Raw genomic sequence first — 22686 nt, forward strand, 5'->3', positions numbered from 1 at the left:
CTGTCTGGAACCTGTACTGCATATCAAACATTAATACAATTGAGAGAGTCCAGAGATATTTCATGAGAAGAGTCCTCCATTCCTCTACCCGCAATAGAATACCTTATGCCACCAGACTTGAAATTTTGGGCTTAGACAACTTAGAACTACACCACCTTCGGTCTGACCTAAGCGTAGTAGATAAAATTATCTGCTACAATGTCCCACATGTCAATGACTATTTTCGCTTCAACCACAACAATACACGAACACACAATAGATACAAACTTAAGGTAAACCACTCCAAATTCGATTGCAGAAAATATGACTTCAGCAACAGAGTGGTCAATGCCTGGAATGCACTACCTGACTCTGTAGTTTCTTCCCCAAACCCCCAAAACTTTAACTTAGACTGTCTACTGTCGACCTCACCTCATTCCTAAGAGGTCTTTAAAGGGCGTGCATAAGCGCAGCAGTGTGCCTACCATCCCTGTCCTAATGTTCTCTTTTATTTGTATCCATTTCATGTATTCATAATTATGTCTATACTTATATCTGTTATCTAATACACGCTTTACGAAATAAATAAATAAATTAAAATAAATTAAAATAAATTAAAATAAAATAAAATAAAATAAAATAAAATAAAATAAAATAAAATAAAATAAAATAAACTTAGACTTATATACTGCTTCATAATGCTTTACAGTCTTCTCAGTTTACAGAGTCAGCATATTGCCCCCAACAATCTGGGTCCTCATTTTACTATCCTTGGAAGGATGGAAGGTTAAGTCAACCTTAAGCCTGTCAGAATCAAACTCCTGGCAATGAGCAGTGAGTTAGCCTGCAATACTGCATTTTAACCACTGTTCTTCCACAGTTCCTAACTGCTTATAATTAAATTATTCCTATATATAAATTTATTGATTCAACTAAATGAAAAAAAATAATAATTAGGAATTGTGTCTTGCTACTGTAAGTACTGCATGTGGCACATGAGTAAGTACTGTGCAGAGCAAGGATTGTGTACAGGAGAGGGGAACAGCCCCCTTTGGAATGTATGAACTGGAGCTGCCCATGAGCAATAGATATTAAGATTCCAGTACAAAGTGACCATAATAAACTGGAGTAGACAAGATTATTTATATTTTGGTGGAGTTTTTACTGCAATGCTACTAAGATTTCAGCCGTGCCTACTCTGCTTTGTGGGCTAATAAGCACTTCAACCTGCATTTACTCTAGTGCTGACACTGAAGACATGAGTAATTTTGTAGATCTATCCCAGTGAATTATATTCAGTCAAGCATTGCAAGAACAAGAATCCCACATGGCAGTGCATTATGAATGGCTGAACCTCACTGGATGATTGTGTTGCTTTGGGGAAATACTTGTGCTTACACTCTCTTGTGTTAATCTACTGTATGTGAATTTTAGTATCCTTTAGAACAGGAGAACTATAAGACTCATTGTTAGCTGCTCTCCCTAGTCAAGGTCTTCTTTTCTCATAGTGAATAAACTTACTGTAGATAACCAACAAAGTTCTTCCCACTTCTGAACCTCTTGGCCAACCATACCAAAGATTATTCTTTTTAAAATTCCTCCCATTTTGTGATCAGCATCTAGAAAGCTTCCTGCTGGTAGTAGAACACATTAATGGGATTATCTGAAGTGGCAAGAAGCTAAATGGAATTAAAATCTCATAAGCATCATTAATTCTCTCACAAGATTCTAAATCTAAACCTCAGAAGATTTTGAAAATTGGGATTTCAGGTGAAGCACCTATTGGAATAAAACTTACATTGTTGCCTTCTGTGTAGCTTTCCTCAGAGCAGAGACATTTGTATGGACTATGACTTGTGTCACAGTGATCAGCGTGGCCAAAGCAATTACATCTGTAAAACAATAAAGCTTTTGAGAAAGAAAGCAAAACTGACTAGGAATTCCAGAACCTGCAGTACCAATGTACCTGGAGGGCAACATGTTGGATAAGGGTGACATATAATTTGAAAGGGCACCTACAAGTTATTGTTTTTAAATTGTCGTGAATGTAACTGTCTGCTTCTGTTAAAGTTAACCATCTCAGAAAAGGCTCAATTAAGTGTAGGAACTATTTCATGTCTCTCTTGATTCAGCATTTATAAATGTCAAATATGTGCTGCTTTCAAAGGGAGTAAATTGACAGGACATCTTGCAGACCAACTATTAAGTGATCAAATGCACATTATGTGCTTTCATTATGTACTGGGTAGATGCAAAACCCCTAATTATTAATTACAGTTAACACCTGTGTTTTCAACATTAACCCTTCCATCTGTAATTCCACAACTTCTTAAACACATTATTTGCTTCGATTTATTTTCACAGTTTTTGATGAAACTTTCTCTTTTCGAACTACATCTTCATGTAACAAGACCTAGAAATAATAATAATTTTAATTATAGCTTTGTATTTTCCATTAGTGCCAAATTCCAAATAAGGCATACAGCTGGTAACGATATATATGAATATAACTCAAGTAACAGCACAAATGGCAATATATTTTATTTGCTTGTTGCAACAAATTGTAGTAGAAGAAAACCTGACAGCTAAAGGTAAATATAGGCTTTAATCACATAATGAAAAATTCTAAAAAATCAGTTTAATTACGTATTTCAAGATAAACAGATAATTCAATCCTTGCTAATGTGAAACAAACAACGTGATGTCTCCATCTGCATTGCTATCTGAATATATAAGTATATCATGGAACAAACCATCCAGTTTGAGTGAATGGGAAAAGCTATTAGAAAGGTCAATTATTATTGTTTACTTCCTCTCTTCCGCTGTTTGTGTTTACAATTGTACAGTCCTAATAAAATTGGTCATGCTTAAATTCCAAAGAAATTAATTTATATTTAACTGCATCTTTCAACTGGATTTCAGTGAGATTTAAGAACAACTCATTATATGGATTACTTGTTGAGACTATTCTTCTATTGTCAATAGCCCCAAAAACAAATTCACTTATTCGAAAGAGAGCATCTTAGCTTTTCCAAAATTCAAACAGTTAAAACACTTGAAATATTATAGTGAAATTATAATGAATACTGTATTCAAATAATAATAGATACAATTTGTTCCCTAAGGAAGTCTGGCTTACTGTATTTTTCTCTAAAACATAAATTCCCAAGCGATTAAAAAAAAATAAAATAACACATCTTTCACTGGAGACCAGCCATTACTTAATTTGCATTTTATTTACAGGGTGCAATTATGCCTTCAACCAGACTTGTGACTTACCATATACAATAAGGCTGTCAGTCATAGATAATATAACTTTTTTTTTTTTTGCTGACAGAAGCCTCATTTTTAAGAAGAAAAACTAGCTAAGACAAAGAATTTTGTTCATTACCAAATCCATTACATCTGCCACAGATGAGACACCATAATAAAAATTGAAAATATGGTAGATCCACTTTCAATCAGACATGTATGAATGATCAAATTCAAAATTTAAGCATTATTGATAAATGAAATAATATTAAAGATGGAAACTAATCAAGCCATCTTAGATTTGAAATCAGTGCTGGAGTGCTATATTATATTAAGGCTGAACAGTGCTTCAAATCTGAAAGTGAAAAATATGCTTCAGAGCTGTCTGCAGTTCCTTATACATATTTTTTTCCTGAGATTGTGTGACAATTGAGGATGGCATGTACAGTACTTACTCCCAGGAAAAGATGTGACTGCTTTCAAGATAGGTAGGGGCCACGGGTGGTAATCACTTACTTTCCTTACCGGTTCGCAAATGTGAATGTGTACGCGCCCGGCCTCCGTGCATGTGCTTTGCATGCCAAAAACGTGCCTAAATAGGATGGCATAGAGCCATGGCGGGTGGGCGGGGCGGGCCCGGGCCCACCCACAATTTCCACTACCAGTTCGGGCGAACTGATCCAAACCAGCTGAATACCACCTCTGGTAGGGGTTATATTCATATCCCCACTTGTTGCAAAACATTTTTTTTTTTACTTTGTGTCCAAAACACTGCACAGCCATAATACTACATTCTCATTTGCATGTATATAATACCATGATGATCTTTTATCCCCAAACTTAATTTTAATAGGAACATCATACAACTTACCTTCCACTGATTGTAATTTCATCAATTCCATAGTATCTATGACTAAAATTAACCCAGGGCATAGTAGTGTGATACTGGCCAAATAGATGAATCTTAATTTTTGAGACTTTCACAAATTCTTGAAGTGATGGTGTATTGTAGAAATCATTATATCCTGGCCGATGATTTGGTTCTGGAGTAAGAACACTGAAAGTAATATTTCCATGGGAATATGGAGTATGGCTATTGAAACATAGAAAAAAAAATGAATGTCCCAACATGTTCAGGGTTTTGAGAAATTGTATGGTTGTTTAAATGTAACAATTTTTTAGTCAGGGAAAAAAATGGAACCTGATGTAATTCCCAAGCGCTAGAATGGAACTACAGGCATGGATTTTGTGCCGATGCCTGAGTTAGCTAGGGAGCCACCTACTTCTATGTCCCTAACAACCCCTCTCCTTAATCCCCCCTCCTACTTTCCCACACATGAGAAGGTGCCAGCATTGAAGCTTCCGGCCTAATATGGCTTCCAAAGCTGACAGCATCATAATTATTTAAAATAATATGAATCCTTGTTTCAGATTACAAACCCTTCCAAGATAGCATGGGTTTCCAACCTTGGCAACTTTAAGACTTTAAGACTCCCAGAATTCCTCAGCCAGCTTTTCTGGATGTTGAAGTCCACAAGTCTTAATGTTGCCAAGGTTGGAGACCCCTGGAATATAGACTACAAAAAACAATAAATAGTCAAAACTAGTGAAAATAAAACAGCTGGCTTTTTAAATACTATTTTCAAAAAGTTGACATTCTGCCCTGAATAATTTAAGCAAAGTCCATAGCAATGGGAGTCTTTAGGGTTTTGTCAACTTACTTCTCTCCTAGCACATTCCAGAGGTAAGAAGCAACAAGCTCTATTCCCTTGTGTCTTCCAATCTGACTAGCTTCAGAGAAAATCCTATTGCTGACCTTAGAGATCTGATTGTTATGATGTTGCAAACAGAAATGATCCTTCAAATAACTTTCCCTCAAATTGGTTAAAGAGTTAAAGGTTAAACATATTTTAAATATAGCTTGGAAACACCGTACAGCTGGTGCAACACAGGTATCCCATAAACCAACTGTTTTCCTCCCAGCAACATCCAGATGGTTGCATTCTATACTAACCAAAATTTCTGAATAATCATTAATAGCAGGCCAATAGTGTATTATTGTCATTTTCACTGGATGTCACTTGTACTTACATAACTGGGTCAACTTCTAATTACTCCAGATAGAATCATAACTGATTTACCAGTTTAAAAATTATGTGGACCACTACTGCTTCTAGGTTTCTTCAATAAAGGACAAGTTCAGAATTCCCAAAGTATACACATGATCATTTACCAGAAATGCAACCTCATATAATAATTATGTAAATCTTCATCCTGAACTGTTGGTTTTGCTATCCCCAATATTAAACAATCTACCTTCCTATTCTTATAAACTTTTAACTGAATTGTTCATATCTATTCCCAAACTCCCTCCATTGCATTCAGGAGACCTAATGAAAGCAGAATTTGAGTTGCATCCTGATGGGACTTCATTCAAAACATATCATGGAGCTATAATTTTGTGATTCATAACAAAAATACAACTGGCACTTAGTTAATCCACTAAGACTAAGTGGATCTAGTTCTTTCTTTCTTTCTTTCTTTCTTTTTTTTTTTTTTTGAATCAAATTTTATTGATTCCCCCCCCCACATTCACCCACATATTTTATGAACAGAGTATTGGCCATATCATAACTTATACAATTTATCATATTCAAATACATTTTACTCAGTAACAATTTTTGCCAAAATTTCCTTTTTCCATTTTTTAATCGTGTCTTAAAATTTCTATGCTTATTTGTATAAACAATATCTTTATTCGCCCTCAAATTCTATTTTTTCTGTTTTAGCTCATATTTATTCTCTTTTATTTTTTAATAACTCATTCTTTATCCTAGTACATTTATACATGTTCGGGGTTGCCTTTCTTCCATTTCATCTTTTCTATTGTACAGCAATCTTTCTTCTCAATCTCTTCCACTCCCTCCCTTCTTTCCTTTCTACTTTCTTCTTCTCTCTTCTCCTTCTCTACTTCCCCTTCCTTTCTCTCTCTCCTCCTCGCTTTCTCCCTTTCTAACCTCTCTCCTACTCTTATTTCCCCTCCCTTCCTTCCTGCCCTCTTTCCTTTCTTCCCATTCCTCTCTCTCCTTCTTCCTCCCTTCCCTCCCTCTCTTTCGTCTCTCTCTATTGCTGTACGAATCTAGTTCATTTTAAGAGTTCTCCAAATACTTCAGGGAAAAACAGTAATTCTTCCCCTGACTTCTATTGTTTGCAATAAAATCAACAACTCTAATCCACATCTATGGGAAATAACAGCATATCTTTTTCCTTTATCCTCACTGAACTGATCAAACTGCCCTCAACTCATACCTTCTATAAATAGGACTCAATAACATGGTATTTAGGGCAGATATACAGTATGAAAGGGTTTACTTACTAATGTAGAAGCAAATTTCTGATTGTGCAGCCACTTGCTTTATAGAACCACACAGTTATTTTTAGAAATATGCATAAATTTTTGAAAGATTATTTTTATTGGGGTCATGCAAATCTGAAAAGGATGTTACATTTAATTTGGGTGCCAATGAGCATGCATGTGTAATATGCCCATATTTGAAAATGTTCGAGATATATATATATATATATATATATATATATATATATATATATATATATGTTTTCTCAGGTTTTCGCGGGTGTTTGTATGTAGGTCTTTGGTTATTCGGGTCTTCTCCCACGTAAAATTGGAAGTGTCTTGGCGACGTTTCGACGAAGTCTCATTCGTCATCTTCAGGCTGGTGTTCTCGGCTTCGTGCTTCCAGGAGCAATGTATATATATATATATATATATATATTATATTATATATATATATATATATATATATATATATATATATATATATATATATATATATATATATTATATATATACTTTTTAATTCATAGGTTTAAATGTATGATATTTTTGTAATCAGGGTTTTTTCTGTGTAGATAAAGTTGTATTTGATTTATATGCCGCCCTTCTCCGGAGATTCAGGGCGGCTTACAGTGCGTTAAACAATAGCCTTCATACTTTTGTATATTTTATACAAAGTCAGCTTATTGCCCCCACAAACTGGGTCCTCAATTTACCTATCTTAGAAAGGATGGAAGGCTGAGTCAACCTTGAGCCTGGCAAGGATATTGTGGATATTGATCCACAAATAGTACAAATTTATTTTTGAGGAAAAAAACCAAGATTTTGGAGGAATTATTGATAAATGCTACAGAATCAGTAGTGCATTTGCATGCCTATATAACAGTATACTCTTACAAAACTGAAAAGTATTATTTCATTCAACCCAAACTAATATACATTTTGTCTCTTTCTGAAAAGGGTATCATTCCTATGCAAAATAAACTCTGCCATCCCATTTCAGTTTTTTAAAAAATCTGCCAGTATATATTTTCCATAAATCCTATTGTCACAGGTGTTTGGTTCTTCAGATCATCACTTACTCCAAGAAGAAGTTAGGACAGACTTAGCACTGACTAGTCAAAACCAGATATAAAACATATGCCAGAGAAAATTATAAATAAACATAAAAATGACTGATTTCCATATATATTAAAATTATTTTACTTCTACTAAAATAATTCTATCTAGACTTGGGAAGGAATCTAATAATTTAGATTCCTTTCTTGTGATTTAATTCACAATTAGGATGTAAATCCCTACAATCAACTTTGGCTCTTGGTGACCTCATGGGTGTGTCCTATATGGAATTGTTTTGCCATCTATTACAATAAAATATGAAGACTTTTCTTAGACTTAGAATAACTTCCTTCTTAGGAGATATGAAAATGGATGGAAACTTAAGTGCATTCTTATCCTTTAATGAATAGTTCTCTACTATAATTTGTTTGCAGATAAACATAAACACAAAAAAATCCAAATAGCATTGTATGGCAAATGTGCAAAGCATTTTTTAAATATATATTTTTTCCTGATCAGCAAGTATTTAAATCTAGGAGAACAAGTCAGATATTCTGTTAATTTTAGCTTTAAAATCACAATTGTAGCTCATTTCCTACTAGCTAATTCTATCTTTGGTACTTCAAATGTATGTTTGTTTTTGGGGTAAGTTTTGTTTTCAATTAGGTGTAACTTCCCTATGCATCACTTTGCAGTATTGTTTGTATCATGTAATTGAAGGAAATCACTGTTCCATCATAAAACATTTCTACAGTAGCACAATTTCACACATTAGCACTTGCACTTTTTTTTGAAGATGCATTATTTCATAAGTTGGGCTGTTTTTAATATACTTTTGACTATTTACCAAAACATTACCTTTTGCTGAGCTAATTAATGCTTATAATGTTTGCTTCATTCCATCCCTTTGAAGAATATGAAAGCCAACTATGTTTTGCTGAATATGAATGCACCTTCAACAACCCCTTACTCTTCCCCTGTATAGTAATGTAGATGTGTGAAAGTCCAGAGAAAATGCTGACACTTTTAATAGCCTACCTGCCAAGATTGAAAAGAAGGGGGATGGAAGAGAGGGAGTCAAACAAACAGCAATTGCACCTGGTGGAATGGCCCCTGATGGGTTTTCAGACAAGCCTTACACATTCCTAATGCTGAGTGTTTTCTAAAATGTCCTAAGAGTTGGTGCAATTAGAGAGTTATAGCTAACGGCAGACTTTAAGGGAAAAAAGCAAGCAAGAAAAGCTTTATTATTTACTTATGCAAAGCCAACACTCTTGTAAAAATTCTAGAACAGTATGTAGCTGCAGAGATGTTGTTTCTTTAGGCTATGCTAATCATTCACAATTCTCGAAAGTGAAGAGATGCACTTACCAAGCTAAAGGAAGGCAAGCATTCACTATGCAGTTTTTGTGCAAATCACTCTCTCTTTCCCCACCTTTTTTTTTTTTGACAACACAGTAAGTACAAAGTAAGTAAATACCTTTTCCCCATCTTGCAAGCTTTTCTTGTCTTTAAAACTATCCATCTTTAAAGACTTCTCACAATCAATTTTTCAGTTTATTTACTAAAATATATGCCGTGATCTGTTGGAATCCAGCAAATGCCATTTGGCTTTGTAATAATTTATGTAATACCAAGGGTGTCAAAATCAATTTCATTGAGGGCTGCATCAGGGCTGTGATTGACTTTGAGGAGCCAGGTGGGGCGTGGCCAACTGGGTGGGTGTGGCTGACTGGATGGGCATGGCTGACTGGGTGGGTGTGGCCAGCTTGATGCCACTCCCCAAACTGCTGGCATGTTTCCTCTTTGCATTGGATAGACTGGGCCGAAGCGATGTGGGCCAGTCCCTTACATTTTCCAGAATGGCCCCGTGGGCCGGATACAACCACATTGTAGGCCTTGTGTTTGACACCCCTGTGTAATACTATTAATAGTCACTGTTAAATATCTTATACATTCATTCATCTTCTTATTATTTGGAGGCATTTACTTTTTTTTTTTTTTTTAACGAAAGGCATACTTTCAGAAGACTTGAAAGTTGTTATCAGATTATCTTAATAATCTATTTCAGTTGAGGTAGGAAACTACTGCTTTGGGTAGTATGCTGCAGACCACATTCAAAGAGTAGGGCTAAGGAATGACCAGGTACAATCAGGTGAAAAATACCCTATATATTAATACAGATAGACCTTGCTTGCTAACTGCCTGCAATAACCATTTGAAGTTATGATAGTGCTGAAAAAATAACTCTGCAATCAAGGCACACATTTTACAACTTTTACAGTTCCTCAGTCATGTGATCGCCATTACAGTCAGCATGCACTATCCTACTGCTGACCTAATGTTTTTCTCTTCTTCAGTCCCTTACACAGCAGAGAGATTGGAGAGGAAGGGATTACAAGAGAGTAAGCAGGCACACAATGAAAAAACACATCAAAAACAAGCAGACCCAAATGCACTATGCAAACAGCCAGTGTATTCTCCACTGTCTGTCTACTTATTCTCCTGTAATTTCTCTCTGCTCGTACGGGGGAAAGTGAAATAAATGGGTCAGGAATAGGAAAGATTGCCTAAAGGTATTGTTTTGGGTTTTTTTTTTCTCTCTCTCCCTCCATTCCCCTATTTGTTTAAGCAATTTTTCTAGTTTGCGGGGATGGAGAAAACAAGTGATGTTATATATGTGCATTGGTGCATGTGTTTGGAACTTGGAAAGAAGAACACTCTGCTTTCAAATGGTTTGTTATGAAAATATAGTTGTGTGCCTGTGTCCCATGGCCTAATAATCAAGGTGGAATTTTATGGCCAAGGTGGAATTGTTATTTTCATTTTCTCTGGTCAAGAGCTGCAGTCTTTGCCAAGATCAGGCAATACAAACTTTGGAAGCATTCTTGAAAGTAATTTATGACTATAGCCCTCAGACACTTTAGCACTTAATTTGCAAATAATCACACTGAAGGAGGACTTAATTGCGAGCTGCTGCTGCTGCTCCTATGAGATTCAAAATATTCTAGTCCAGCATAGAAAATTATTTAAGGCTATTGGTCACACTAGGAGATTCAGAAGCATGTTTTTGAAACTTCTTCAAAACAAATGGGTGGGGGGCGATTTCACACAATTGCCATAGCAGGGCTAGCCAATAATTTTATTTATATATTTTTATTTATTTTGGAATCACCTATCTCCATCACACAGGGACTCTTGGTGGTATAAAATAAAATACTAAAATATAATCACAGTATATAAAAGTTAAGATTTAAAAAGAAGCAAGAATGATTAAAAATGCTGCTATAAATTAATTAAAAGATGAAGAATGGGCTTGTTCCTTTGTGATCCCCAGGCAAGAGCCATGATTTCACACCTTTTCAGAAGGCCAGGAGAGTAGAGACCTGCCTCACCTCTGGGCGGGGGGGGGGGGGAGAATATTCCCATGGGGGGGCTCCCTTCCTGGACCCTGACAGTCAGAACTGTTTAACTGACAGGGTCTGCAACATAACTTTCCTGCCTGATATAATGGGACAAAGACGGTTCTGTAAGTAGCCAGACTCCATGCTGTATAAGGCTAATAATGAAATACTTAATTAATAAAACAGTTGAGGTTTCTCTCCCTGCCAAAAATAATAACAAAAATAAAAGTCAATCTCTCAGATGTGCTTAGTTTCCCCATTTTACTTTTTGTAATACACATACACACACCATTTACTTACTTACTTACTTACTTACTTACTTACTTACTTACTTACTTACTTACTTACTTATTTATTTATTTATTTATTTATTTATTTATTTATTTATTTGGGATAAATAAGCCATATGGGAAATAGAAAAGCATCTGCTAGTTTATTGGTGCCCATTGCACTATGTTGTCTGTGCAAGTACAAGATTTCAGTAACTTCAATATAAGCTTGTTCATACCTAGGAAGCTGTAGACAGTTTATGGAATCTGGATATTGCAGCGAACCATTATTCTCCATTCCAAACACACTACAGTCCCTTGCAAAGTATTGCCAGTCTTCCCAACCAATGGAGGGTTGCTTTTTTCTTTGTATTCGGATTGCTTCAGGCTGAGGGCTGAAGAACTGGATTATAACATAAAACACCTGCAAATGAACGACAAAATATGAATTGATTTGAAAGACTTGTGCAGAATCAAAAAATGTAAAGCAATCTTTAAGGTCATATGTAAAATCTCCTGAAAGTATATCTGATCTGACCTTTTACTTTGTGTTGTAGGGCTTCCTGAAAAAGAGAAGTCAACACATCATATGGCAGCCTGTTTCCACTGCCAATTCTTCCTGACATCTACTCTAAAGCTACTTCCTTGTAATTTTAACTCACTGGTTCTGTTCCTCAGGCCAGCAGAAAATAAAGCCAGTCTCTCTTCTATGTGACATACCTTCAGCTATTTAAAGATTATGATTCTCTGCTCTCAGGTATCTTTTCTCTGAACTAAACATACTCATTAAATGTTCCTCACAGGGCTCAGTTTCCACACACTTCACCTAGCAAGGTTAGCTCTCCTTGGTATCTTTTTCTGGAAATTTCTTTAATCAGTTATTGTTCTTTTTGAACAGTAACAGTAACTTCACATTTGCACTTACTGCAAATGTTAACTTCACATTTATACTTGTTGCACGTTGACTCTTTATTGTAAATATCTCAGTAAAAAAGATTCAAGTTTTAATTACAAAAATATGACATTAAAAAAAATAACTGTTCAAAATGTAATAATATATATTACATTATTTAAAAAATGTAATATATATTCTCAGATTTCTTTCATCATTATTCCATTTAGAGAAAAAAAGCACTTTTTAGGAGGGGGCAGTTAACCATTCTGACAGTGCAACTCATTTAAATAAATGAGTCAAGGAAACCAAGAAAACATCTTGCACACACACACACACACACACACACACACGTGTGTGTGTGTGTGTGTGTGTGTGTGTGTTTATACACATACATACACATACATACCAGTGGTGGGTTGCCCCAGATTGGGTGAATCGGTAGTGGTAGCAGGGGAGGCTCCGCCCACTTACCCGGACGTCTCTGCGCATGTGCAGAAGTGTCGCACATTCACGCATATCCACGAGTGAACCAGTAGTGACGAGATTTGAAACCCACTACTGATACATACACATACATACATACATGCATTCATTCTTGCAAACATAAGTTTGGATGATGTCATCAGTTTTGTAAAATAAGCAACACTAATTATAAAGCAACATGTCTTTTACTTTCCTGAAAAAATAAATTTCCATAACATTCAATTCAGGTAGCCTGGATTCATGTGACTGATAGTGGACAATAGTACCAATAGAAGAACATATTTAATTTTATATGCTATTTTTGTTTACTGAATGCTACAATATGTGATATCAATGGGAAAATCAGATCTTTGACTATAGAAAGTGGAAATGAAGGACTATCACAAATGTTTTTGTTGTTGTTGTTATCATATGTATCAAACACAATAACATTATGTTATTCATAATGTATTCCTTAAACAATTTTATAGCCAGAAGGAGCTATTCTGGAAAAGAAAAGATTACATCAGTTCTAACAGAACAAGCAAAAATCATAGGCTATCACAAAAAAACTTTATATTCTTGAGCATTTATTATACCCTATGCTATTGGTCTGTGCTCAGTCTACCTTTTTCCATAACAACTGGGTTCTTATTATTAAAATAGAGGAAGTATTTTTTTCATATTTCACAAGTCGCAATCTAGTATGCCTGTTGTACAAAGCAAAAAAAGGGAAGATAAATTGCTATCCAATGCATTCCCATAACAAAAACTAAACATTCAAGATTCTAAAATGCACGCTATTTTTTGACAAATCAGATCCTATTTCTGAAGTGAAGTACCCTAAGACAAAGGTTTCTTCATTCAGCATAGAAGCATCTTGTAGACTTTGGAACTGCCAACTGATGCTTCAAGGTGATAGAAAGATTTTTTTGTCAAAGCAAAAAGCACTGTTTTATTCAATGTTAGAAATTGCAGTGGTTCCAATGTACATTTTTGTACCTTATCCATCATTACAAGATTCCTAAACTGTGTTTGGAAAAACCCAGAATTCTTTATATTTATCATACCACTTCACTGAACCTTCAGCCAGGCTTCCATGAATAATCGGTTGTTTACCAGTACCAATCTGCTATGCAACACTTAATAGCCATATGTCAAGCATCAAGGTTGCATCCCTTGCAATCTTGTGTGCACACAAGAAATTCCCAGAATTATGAGATAGGAATTCCTGAATACACAGAAAATATTCAAAGAGCTAAAAGTGGTTTAAAAAAATCATTTAGACTATGTAAAAAACATGTGAATTCCTGAATAGGAGACAAAGAAACATGAAAAAGGTATATGTTTACTTTTTGTGTATGTATAACCTGACTCCTAGTGATTATGCAGAGTCCATACAAAAGTCCATTCAATTTTCTTGCTAACATGTTTTAAAAGTGGTTTGCCGTTGCAGGTAATCCTCAATTTACAACAGTTCATTTAGTGACCATTCAAAGTTACAACAGCACTTAAAAAAAGCACTGACTAATGAGCATTTTTCACACTTATGACCGTGGCAGCATCCCTATGGTCATGTGAACAAAATTCAGACGCCTGGCAACTGATTCATATTTATGAGGGTTGCAGTGTCCCGGGGTCATGTGATCAACTTTTGCGAACTTCTGCCAAACAAAGTCAATGAGGAAGCCAGATTCACTTAACAACCATATTACTCAGTTAATAACTCAAAGAGATTCACAAAACAACTACGGCAAGAAAGGTCATAAAATGGGGCAAAACTCATTTAACAAATGTCTCAGTTAGCAACAGAAATATTGGGCTCAATTGTGGTTGTAAGTCAAGCATTACCTGTATCTTCTTCCTGTATTTTCTTCATCCCCACTTGGCTTTATTCATAAAGCCGGACTAAAACTCATGGTGTTTTGTTTGTAGCCCAGTGACTTTAATTACCACACCAACCTGTTTGTCATGTGTTTATCTCCCAAGAGAAACCAGCTGATATCTAAATAATTAACTCAGAATATATATATATATATATATATTCATTGATCCTTATTTCATTTGGAATAGCCTTGATTTCTTTTGTCAATTAATGAAAACAGAAGATAAGAAAGGAGAACTTTAAACTTACCTGATACTGTCCATTTTCTAAGTCAATGGTGATGGTTACTCCATGACGTAGATGTTCAGTGGTGCTAAATATAGATGAAATCCATGTAGTTCCAATATCATTATCATTGACATAGCTTAAAGGGTGAGCTTCAGGGTTTAGTCTGAGCACTCTGTCATTAGTTGTGTCATCTGCACCATTAGGAATGCAATACCTCTGAACCAAAGGATGTACCCTTGGGTGACTTCCAGGACAGCGACATTCTGATTGAATACGAAGTTGAGGAAATTTTCCAGACCATACTTCAAAAACGTCTCTAGAATAATAGAAATAAATAAGAAATCAGTAAGGCACATCACAAAGAAATGAGCAAGGGTGATTTTTAAATGCCTAGATACAAGATTATGCGCAAATGTCCTATCCAAGGACTTGACGATAAAACCTTCAGACTGGTAGGCACAAAAGACACAGACTTCTCAACTATGGCCCAGTTTTTACTGAAGGATTTTCTAATGGAAGGTAATTGATCTTCCTTCTAACTGTTTTCAAGAAGGCTTTAAAGAACTGTTTTTAACTGAAAAGCACAGGTAATCCTCAGTTAATGATAGTAATGGGGACCAGCATTTTCTTTGTTAAGCAATGCGATTGTGAAACACGATGTCATGTAACTGCAGTTCTTAGCAATGGCAATGTGGGCACTCCCCATTACTATCATTAAGTGAGGATGGCAGGTGGTTAAGCAAGTCCCAAGTGGATCGCAAGCAGGCCAGCAGGTAGCTCAAAGTTCAGCATGTGGTGCGGGTATGGTGGGGCCAGCTGCTGCCAAACAGGGGAAGATGTGCAAGCAGCTTGTAAGGCATGATGTGATTACAATGGGGTGTGGCTGCTGGCAAGCAGGGAAAAGTGCAAACAACTTACTGGAGCAACTGAAGATCTTCCCTGCCAGCTTCCCCATTGATTTTGCTTGTTGGAAGCCAGCAGTGAAGGTTCCAAATGGCAATAAGATCATTGCAAGATTCTGCAACTGTTATAAGTGTGAGACAATTGCCAAGCTTTCAGATTGCTACAATATCATGTAACTGCAGAGGTTTTATGATGGCTGGAACTTTGATCACTGGTCATAAATCTCCTTTTTCAGTGCTGCCCTAATTTTAATGGCATTAAGCATGGACTACCTGAAAATTCAGTGTTATTGTGCAAATAATCATTTAAACTTTAGTTGTCCTTTATTGTATTTCTTGGTTTTCACTGAAAAATAAGTTGGGAGTTATTCTTTCACTCAACCATATTTTAGATTTGTTGCTTATTAAGTTATTAATTTATTTATGCACTTTTAATGAAACTTTTTTGAGAAGTTTCATTATCTAAAAAGAGCAGAATAGACAAATTTAAATAACACATACCAAAAATATATTAATATAGGCAGTTCTAACATGAATTTGTGGAGAAAAAAAATATGAATAGGAAAGGAGATATATTTTGCTACAAATGTATTGCTATGAGTCACTAATCGCTGGATTTTGAAAAATTAATATTTTCAGTAATGCAATACCACAGTAACGGCACACAAAATAACCCTTCAAAGGCATTTCAATCATTTATTATTTTTTTATGCTGTATGATCTTCAAAGCTCCACACCACAGTATTATGGAAAGTGCTTTGCATGCCTACTATAGATACAGATATCTATTTAATCTAACCTATTTCTTTTGCTTATAAAATGTAGCATTTTATAAGAGAGGGAAGGAAGGACTGTATAAAAGTTCTAAAGGCAAACATAGGTTTTCCATGTTCTTCAACAGTTGACTGTGTTTACAGTGTTTCAGTGTGCATGTTTTACATGAGAATTAGGGAGATGTCATAAAGAAATCAATTATGCTTTAGGAAAATCTCGCAACATATGGATATTATGTGATTGGTGTACAGGGGCTTTTGTTTGTTTAATTTCTTGCTTAATATCTTGAAAGTACAACTGCTTGAATCCATGCAGCCAATTAAAAGCCTTCTTTGCATTCAGGTTGCATGAAGTTACAGTTACACATCCAATGACTTTGTAAAAAAGCCCAAGAAACCACATTATCATAGTTACATCTTTTTAATCTTGATAATTGCAGTTTTAAGTTTTGTAAAATTGAGAAAGTCCCTACCTGTTTGTAAGGGCCATTTGGTACAATCTAAAATCTTGCATCCTCCCGACAAATTGCTCTGAACCTGCAAAAATACATTATAAATAAATAATCCAGTTCCATCAACCAGAAAACAACTCTGTGCTGCTTGAGGAAATCTTAAATTCAGCACACAGAGCTCTCTCTTGCACAATTACCTTTTCTGAATGAAACCATCTTGGTTCTGGACAAAACTATGGAGGGCAGTAACTTAATTCTTTTGATTAAAATGATTTATAATAACTTTATGGGAACATTTTGTACCTATCCCTTATCTGATTACAGAGGTGGCAGAAAAACTGGCTCATTAGACAGAAGTAATGAGCCAGTCCATGTGCCATCTCTAATTAGAGAAGAGATATACTGGAGACAACTGTAGCTATCACTTTACGTGATAAAAATTAAAGGTTTATTTTTAAGATTTCTTTCTGTCGTGCATAAGTGTTCTGAATCTGGTATTCAAAATAAAAGTGCCAAACAGAAGCATTTTGAAACGAGAAAACTTTCAACTTTTGATGTATAGGAGCTCAGTGGTTTTTGAGAATAAATCAAACTTTCTTCAGGCCAGATGCAGATATATTTAGGACTCAGCTCCAAATTACAGTTTGTTCTGGATCAGTGATACTCAGCCTTAATAAATCTGCAGAACCAATTCATCACCAAACAGAATTTCAGGGAGCTGCAAAATCACTGAAACCTTATATTGACAGCCATGGTCAGAAAATTGGGGGGGGGATTAAATCTCATCATCACCAAATATTCACTCAGGATGACTTCAATACATTGGCATTTCTGAGACATTTTTCCCCCTTACTCCTTTTCCTTAGTTTACCAAATGAAACTTTCCCAAAAGTTTTAATATTGTGTTTTTAACCGACACAGGAACTTAAATTTCTTATTGCAGAAACAAAAACAGTTTACGATCCAAACACTAGCGAAAGAAGAGGAATGAAGGTCTAGATCTTAGATGGTCAAAATCAGTAAAATCACATATGTTACAGTAGCAATAGCACTTAGATTTATATTCTGTTTCACACGGCTTTACAGCCATCTTTAAGTGGTTTACAACATCAGCATAATGCCCCCAACAAACTGGGTCCTCATTTTCCTAACCTTGGAAGGATGAAATGCTGAGTTAATCTTGAGCAGGTCAGGATTGAACTCTGGCTGTGGACAGAGTTAGCCTGCAATACTGCATTCTAACCATTGTGTCATGTGGTTAGAATGCAGTCACCATGACAAGATTTTATTTCCATAATCTATTATTTATCCTCTAAAAACTCATGATTCTAACCGAATCTCATGTAAAGAGCACATTAGAATTCAAAAATAATTCAGTTTTGGCTTTCCAACAATGAAATCTTTATCCATGGAAGGATGGCATACTTGTTCTAGTCACTCTTGTCCATTCCTTAAATCCAACATCCAAGCATCTCTCCAAATAAATTCTTCATAGTCTTGAGCAAGCTCTACTTTAACTTGGTGAAGTAAGGTGAGTTCCTGACTACATTACCAGGCTATTGATGGCTACTAATGGGAAAAATGAGAGCCAGTTTGATGTAGTGGTTAAGGCATCAGGCTAGAAACCAGGAGACTCTGGATTCTAGCCCCGAGATGGGTAGAAAGCCAGCTGGGTGACTTAGGACAATCACATTCTCTCAGCCCTAGGAAGGAGGAAATGGCAAACCACTTCTGAAAAATCTTGCCAAGAAATCCTCTGGAATTAGACATGATTGAATGCAAGAAAAAAAAGGGAAAGGTCGTTTATCCAATTATAATTACATTAAAGTAACATTATAAACAGATGCACTGTACCATATGCAGTGAGTAAAGTGCATGATTATGATTACAATGAATGGACTGTATGTTGCAGCAGAATGACTTGAAAAAATTCGGACTTAACAAAAGTTAAGTCCAGTTACATACATTTCTGTCATTTGTCTATAGTAATTTACAAAATAGAAGGAATAATGTCGGGATAGAGAAATATGGATAAATTGAAAGTTGGAGAATTATTATGTTAGTATTAAGGATAGGTAGGAATTGTATTAGTATTTAATGTAATTTCTACAAACGAAGAGATTTACGTAGCTCGATTTTGATAGATTGTACAAAGGTATATAAGAAATATGAATTGTAGTTGTTATAAGGAAAATATGATGGAAATGTTGGAACCAGAAAAGTCACACTATGTCCAATGTTTTTAATTGTAAATTTAATAAAAAAAACTTTTAAAAAATAGAAGGAATAATTAATTTAATTTTTTAATCTCAATATTGCTATAGGTGGTCAGTTTGAGTGAAAATTCTCCTTTTTTCATCCAACAGATCTTTTTTTTTTTTGTCAAATTTATCTATTTGAAACAATTGCTTTTCCACAGAATGAGGTGCTCAGAATTGTCCTGACTGATTGCCTCCTTCCCAAGGTACTATCAGCTTGCCCTCAGATAGTCAAAACTAGGAAATGGTCATACATAATATTTTTTTAAGGATTATTCGTAACAATACTTCTTAATTGCTGTTCCAGCCTCTATTAAACAGTAGTAGAAAAGATAAAGCATAAATAAAGCAACTATACAGTACATCTACAGAAAAAAGATGTGAGCCAAAATAAATACTAAAACAAATAAAGTCTTGTCTCATACACCAGCTTTAACAGTAGTTCAAAAGAAGAAAGTGTAGAAAATTGACATGGCAATACCAAAAGATAGTAAAATAGAAGACAAAGGATTGGAGAAGATAAAAAAAAGTATCAAGATCTCAAAAAATGAAATAACAAAAAACTGTTATTACAAATTCTTTTATTTCAGTTTCTTTTTTATTCTTTTCTATTTCCTTTATCCAAACTACATTCTTGTTGTATTTGAAGGCAACACCAGCTAAAGAACTGGCAGCTGTGATTTCACACTGTTGTCTTCACTCTGGATAGGAGGATCATCAAAATAAAGACACCGAATCATGACCATCATCCAAGTAGTGACATTGACAGACTCTACTTACCAAGGTGGATGTGGAATATTCACAAGAACTACTGGGACCACAAAATAGATAAAAGTCATAGAAAATGAAGAAGCTAAATTGCTCTGGGATTTTAGAATTCCAACAGACAATAAACATCCACATAACACCCAGAGTTAACAAGACAAAGAGCTGGATAGTGGACATTGCAGTATCTGGAAACGGCAGAATAGAAGAGAAAGAACTGGGAAAAAATATCACAAAAGATAAAAGTCTACAAATAGAAGTAGAACCACTGTGGCAAGTTTGCTTTCTGAGAAAGCAAAAAGAGTACCAATAGTAAAAGGCTCTTTGGGTATAATCCCAAAACCTTTGGAGTATCATTGGCATTAGGGGTGGGTTCTACTTACCTTTACTACTGGTTCACAGTGGGGCTGCATGCTCTTCTGCGCATGCGCAGAAGCATTTTGATGACGTCGGGGTCAGTGGGTAGAGCCTCCTGCCGGTTTTACTACTGGTTCTATAGAACCGGTGCGAACCGGGGGCAACCCACCACCGATTAGCATTGATAAAATTATCCTCAGTCAATTATAAAGGGCAGCTTTACTTGGAACAGTTGACATCCTACAACAGTGTTTCCCAAACTTTTGACATATGTGTACCCCTTCTATAATTTTCGTAACGCTGAGTACCCCTCATAAAAAACATATGCTTTAATAAAAATCAAAATATATTTATTTTTTATTTTTTTGGTACATACACAAAATACACGAAAGTTATATTAGTAGTTCCAGATTCCAACCAGCGATCCATAATCTCTGTTAGGGATAAAAATTGTATTTTATAAAAATAATCAAAATCAGTGGAACTTACTAAAGCACGGTAACAGGCACCCGGAACTAACTATTAAAGAAGTAAGTTGTCTCTGTAACGAAGTGCAGTATATTCATGCCGTGTCACGCCTCACAAGACTGTCTAACCGTTAGATAACACTGCAATTCTCCGGCGTTTAAACAGCTCCGCGGCTCAATGTCAACTGTTAATGTTCCCGCAGTTTAAAAATGGCTGAACCCGAGCTGTGCGAAGGATGCGCAGAAGTTCCCGCCATAATGAGTTGTGATACGATGTATGATGGCCCAAGTTGCCATGTAAAAACTGCGATACGCGCCTATTTCTTTCCTTGTTCTGTGGGCGCAGTTAAGCATGGTGCAGTGGATATTCCCACGTGATCCCCACCAAACTCCGGTACAACGCGTACCCCCACCAAACTCTTCCCGTACCCCTGGGGGTACGCATACCACACTTTGGGAAACACTGTCCTACAACAATACCTTTATTACCATCAAACATCCACATCTGCCTATCCCAGGTCTTTGGGAAGGGCTCGATAAATGGATAAAAGTGTGAAATCTAGTCTAAATATCTGGTTAACTGTGTGACAAACCATAGTATTAATAATAATGTTGAATATTGCATTGCCATGCAATCTATTTTTAGTTATTATTATATGTCTATCCATTCTAGACTTTCCATCAAAACCACTCACCATTTAAATTTTGCCCAATTCTCCATTCACCATCAACAGAGGGATCTGCTATTAGCCCTGTGAGAATTCTGGAATCGAAGACTGTATCATCATCTTCCAAACCATTTATAAAGAAACTAATTCTGTTGTGATGAACCTATAAATTGACATGTGGAACAGAAAATCTTGTAAAAAACAGTAATCCTACAAGTCTCTGTCAAATTAGCTTGGAATATACTGTACCAAGAGTTTCAATACAATCAAGTAAAGAACAGCAATTTGTATTTATTAACCATTTCCCATTAGAAAAAAATAAATTTCATGTATGAAAACAGAAAGATGTTCAATAGTTAAGTTAAGGAAGCCTCAAAGGTTCAAAATGGAGTAAAATTTTAAAAATATTTTAGTTCTACAAATTTCACATATAATATTAGTAACATTTGGCACCAGGGTAATGTGGTCATCTCTGTACATATGGTATATGTTATCTATATGACATAGGAGCCTTGGTGGCACAGCGGACTAAAAAACTGTTATTAAAGTAGCACTTAGCTGCCAGCTGCCTGCAATTACTGCGAGTTCAATTCTCACCAGGCTCAAGGTTGACTCGGCCTTCCATCCTTTCGAGGTAGGTAAAATGAGGACCCAGTTTGTGGGGGCAATAATCTGACTTTGTATAAAATAGAACACCGCTTGGGGGGCCCAAAAAGCCCTACTAAGCAGGTATATACAAAAGTATGAAGGCTATTGCTTAACACATTGTAAGCTGCCCTGAGGGTCTGGAGAAGGGCGGCATATAAATCGAACTAATGAATAAATAAATAAATAAAATAAATAAATAAACATTAAAAATCTATGAAATAATATTTATTACATTTATATAGCCATGCATCTCATTGAAAAGTGACTCTAGGTAGCACACAATTAAAAATAATCATAAAATCAAAATATTAAAACAAGTACAACTAACAAACATCAACAATCTTATTTGTAACAAGTTGGCTGAGAAAATTTATGTAAAAGGTAATGCAGCCATTTCATTAAATAGTCATATCCTTGTGATCCCCAAGCATGTTGGCACATGCATTCCAGATTTGTTGAGGCCACTTGGAGGTTTATCTGTGCTTTCAGGGTCACCTAACTAGTGCAAATGGATGTGGAGAGATTCCACTCAGAAGGAGCCACAAGAAAATATATTGAAGGTTACCCTGCAATATTCCTCTACCTCCTGTGAGTATAGGAGGACTGTT

General features: G+C 35.6%; 1 protein-coding gene across 1 annotated transcript in view; it reads right to left on the reverse strand.

Annotated features, from left to right (window-relative positions):
• USH2A (usherin) overlaps positions 1-22686 on the reverse strand; it is a 474981-nt gene that overhangs the window by 411476 nt on the left and 40819 nt on the right. The window contains exons 3-8 of the mRNA XM_070957393.1: positions 21458-21593; positions 16937-17000; positions 14810-15104; positions 11558-11742; positions 4103-4324; positions 1778-1871 (exon numbers count right to left, since the gene is read on the reverse strand). Coding sequence (XP_070813494.1) covers positions 1778-1871; positions 4103-4324; positions 11558-11742; positions 14810-15104; positions 16937-17000; positions 21458-21593 — 996 coding nt within the window. The remainder of the gene's footprint in view (positions 1-1777; positions 1872-4102; positions 4325-11557; positions 11743-14809; positions 15105-16936; positions 17001-21457; positions 21594-22686) is intronic.

Source organism: Pituophis catenifer, unplaced genomic scaffold (assembly GCF_029215685.1).
Source record: "Pituophis catenifer annectens isolate HBS135680 unplaced genomic scaffold, rPitCat1.0.hap2 SCAF_1, whole genome shotgun sequence".
Taxonomy (NCBI): domain Eukaryota; kingdom Metazoa; phylum Chordata; class Lepidosauria; order Squamata; family Colubridae; genus Pituophis; species Pituophis catenifer.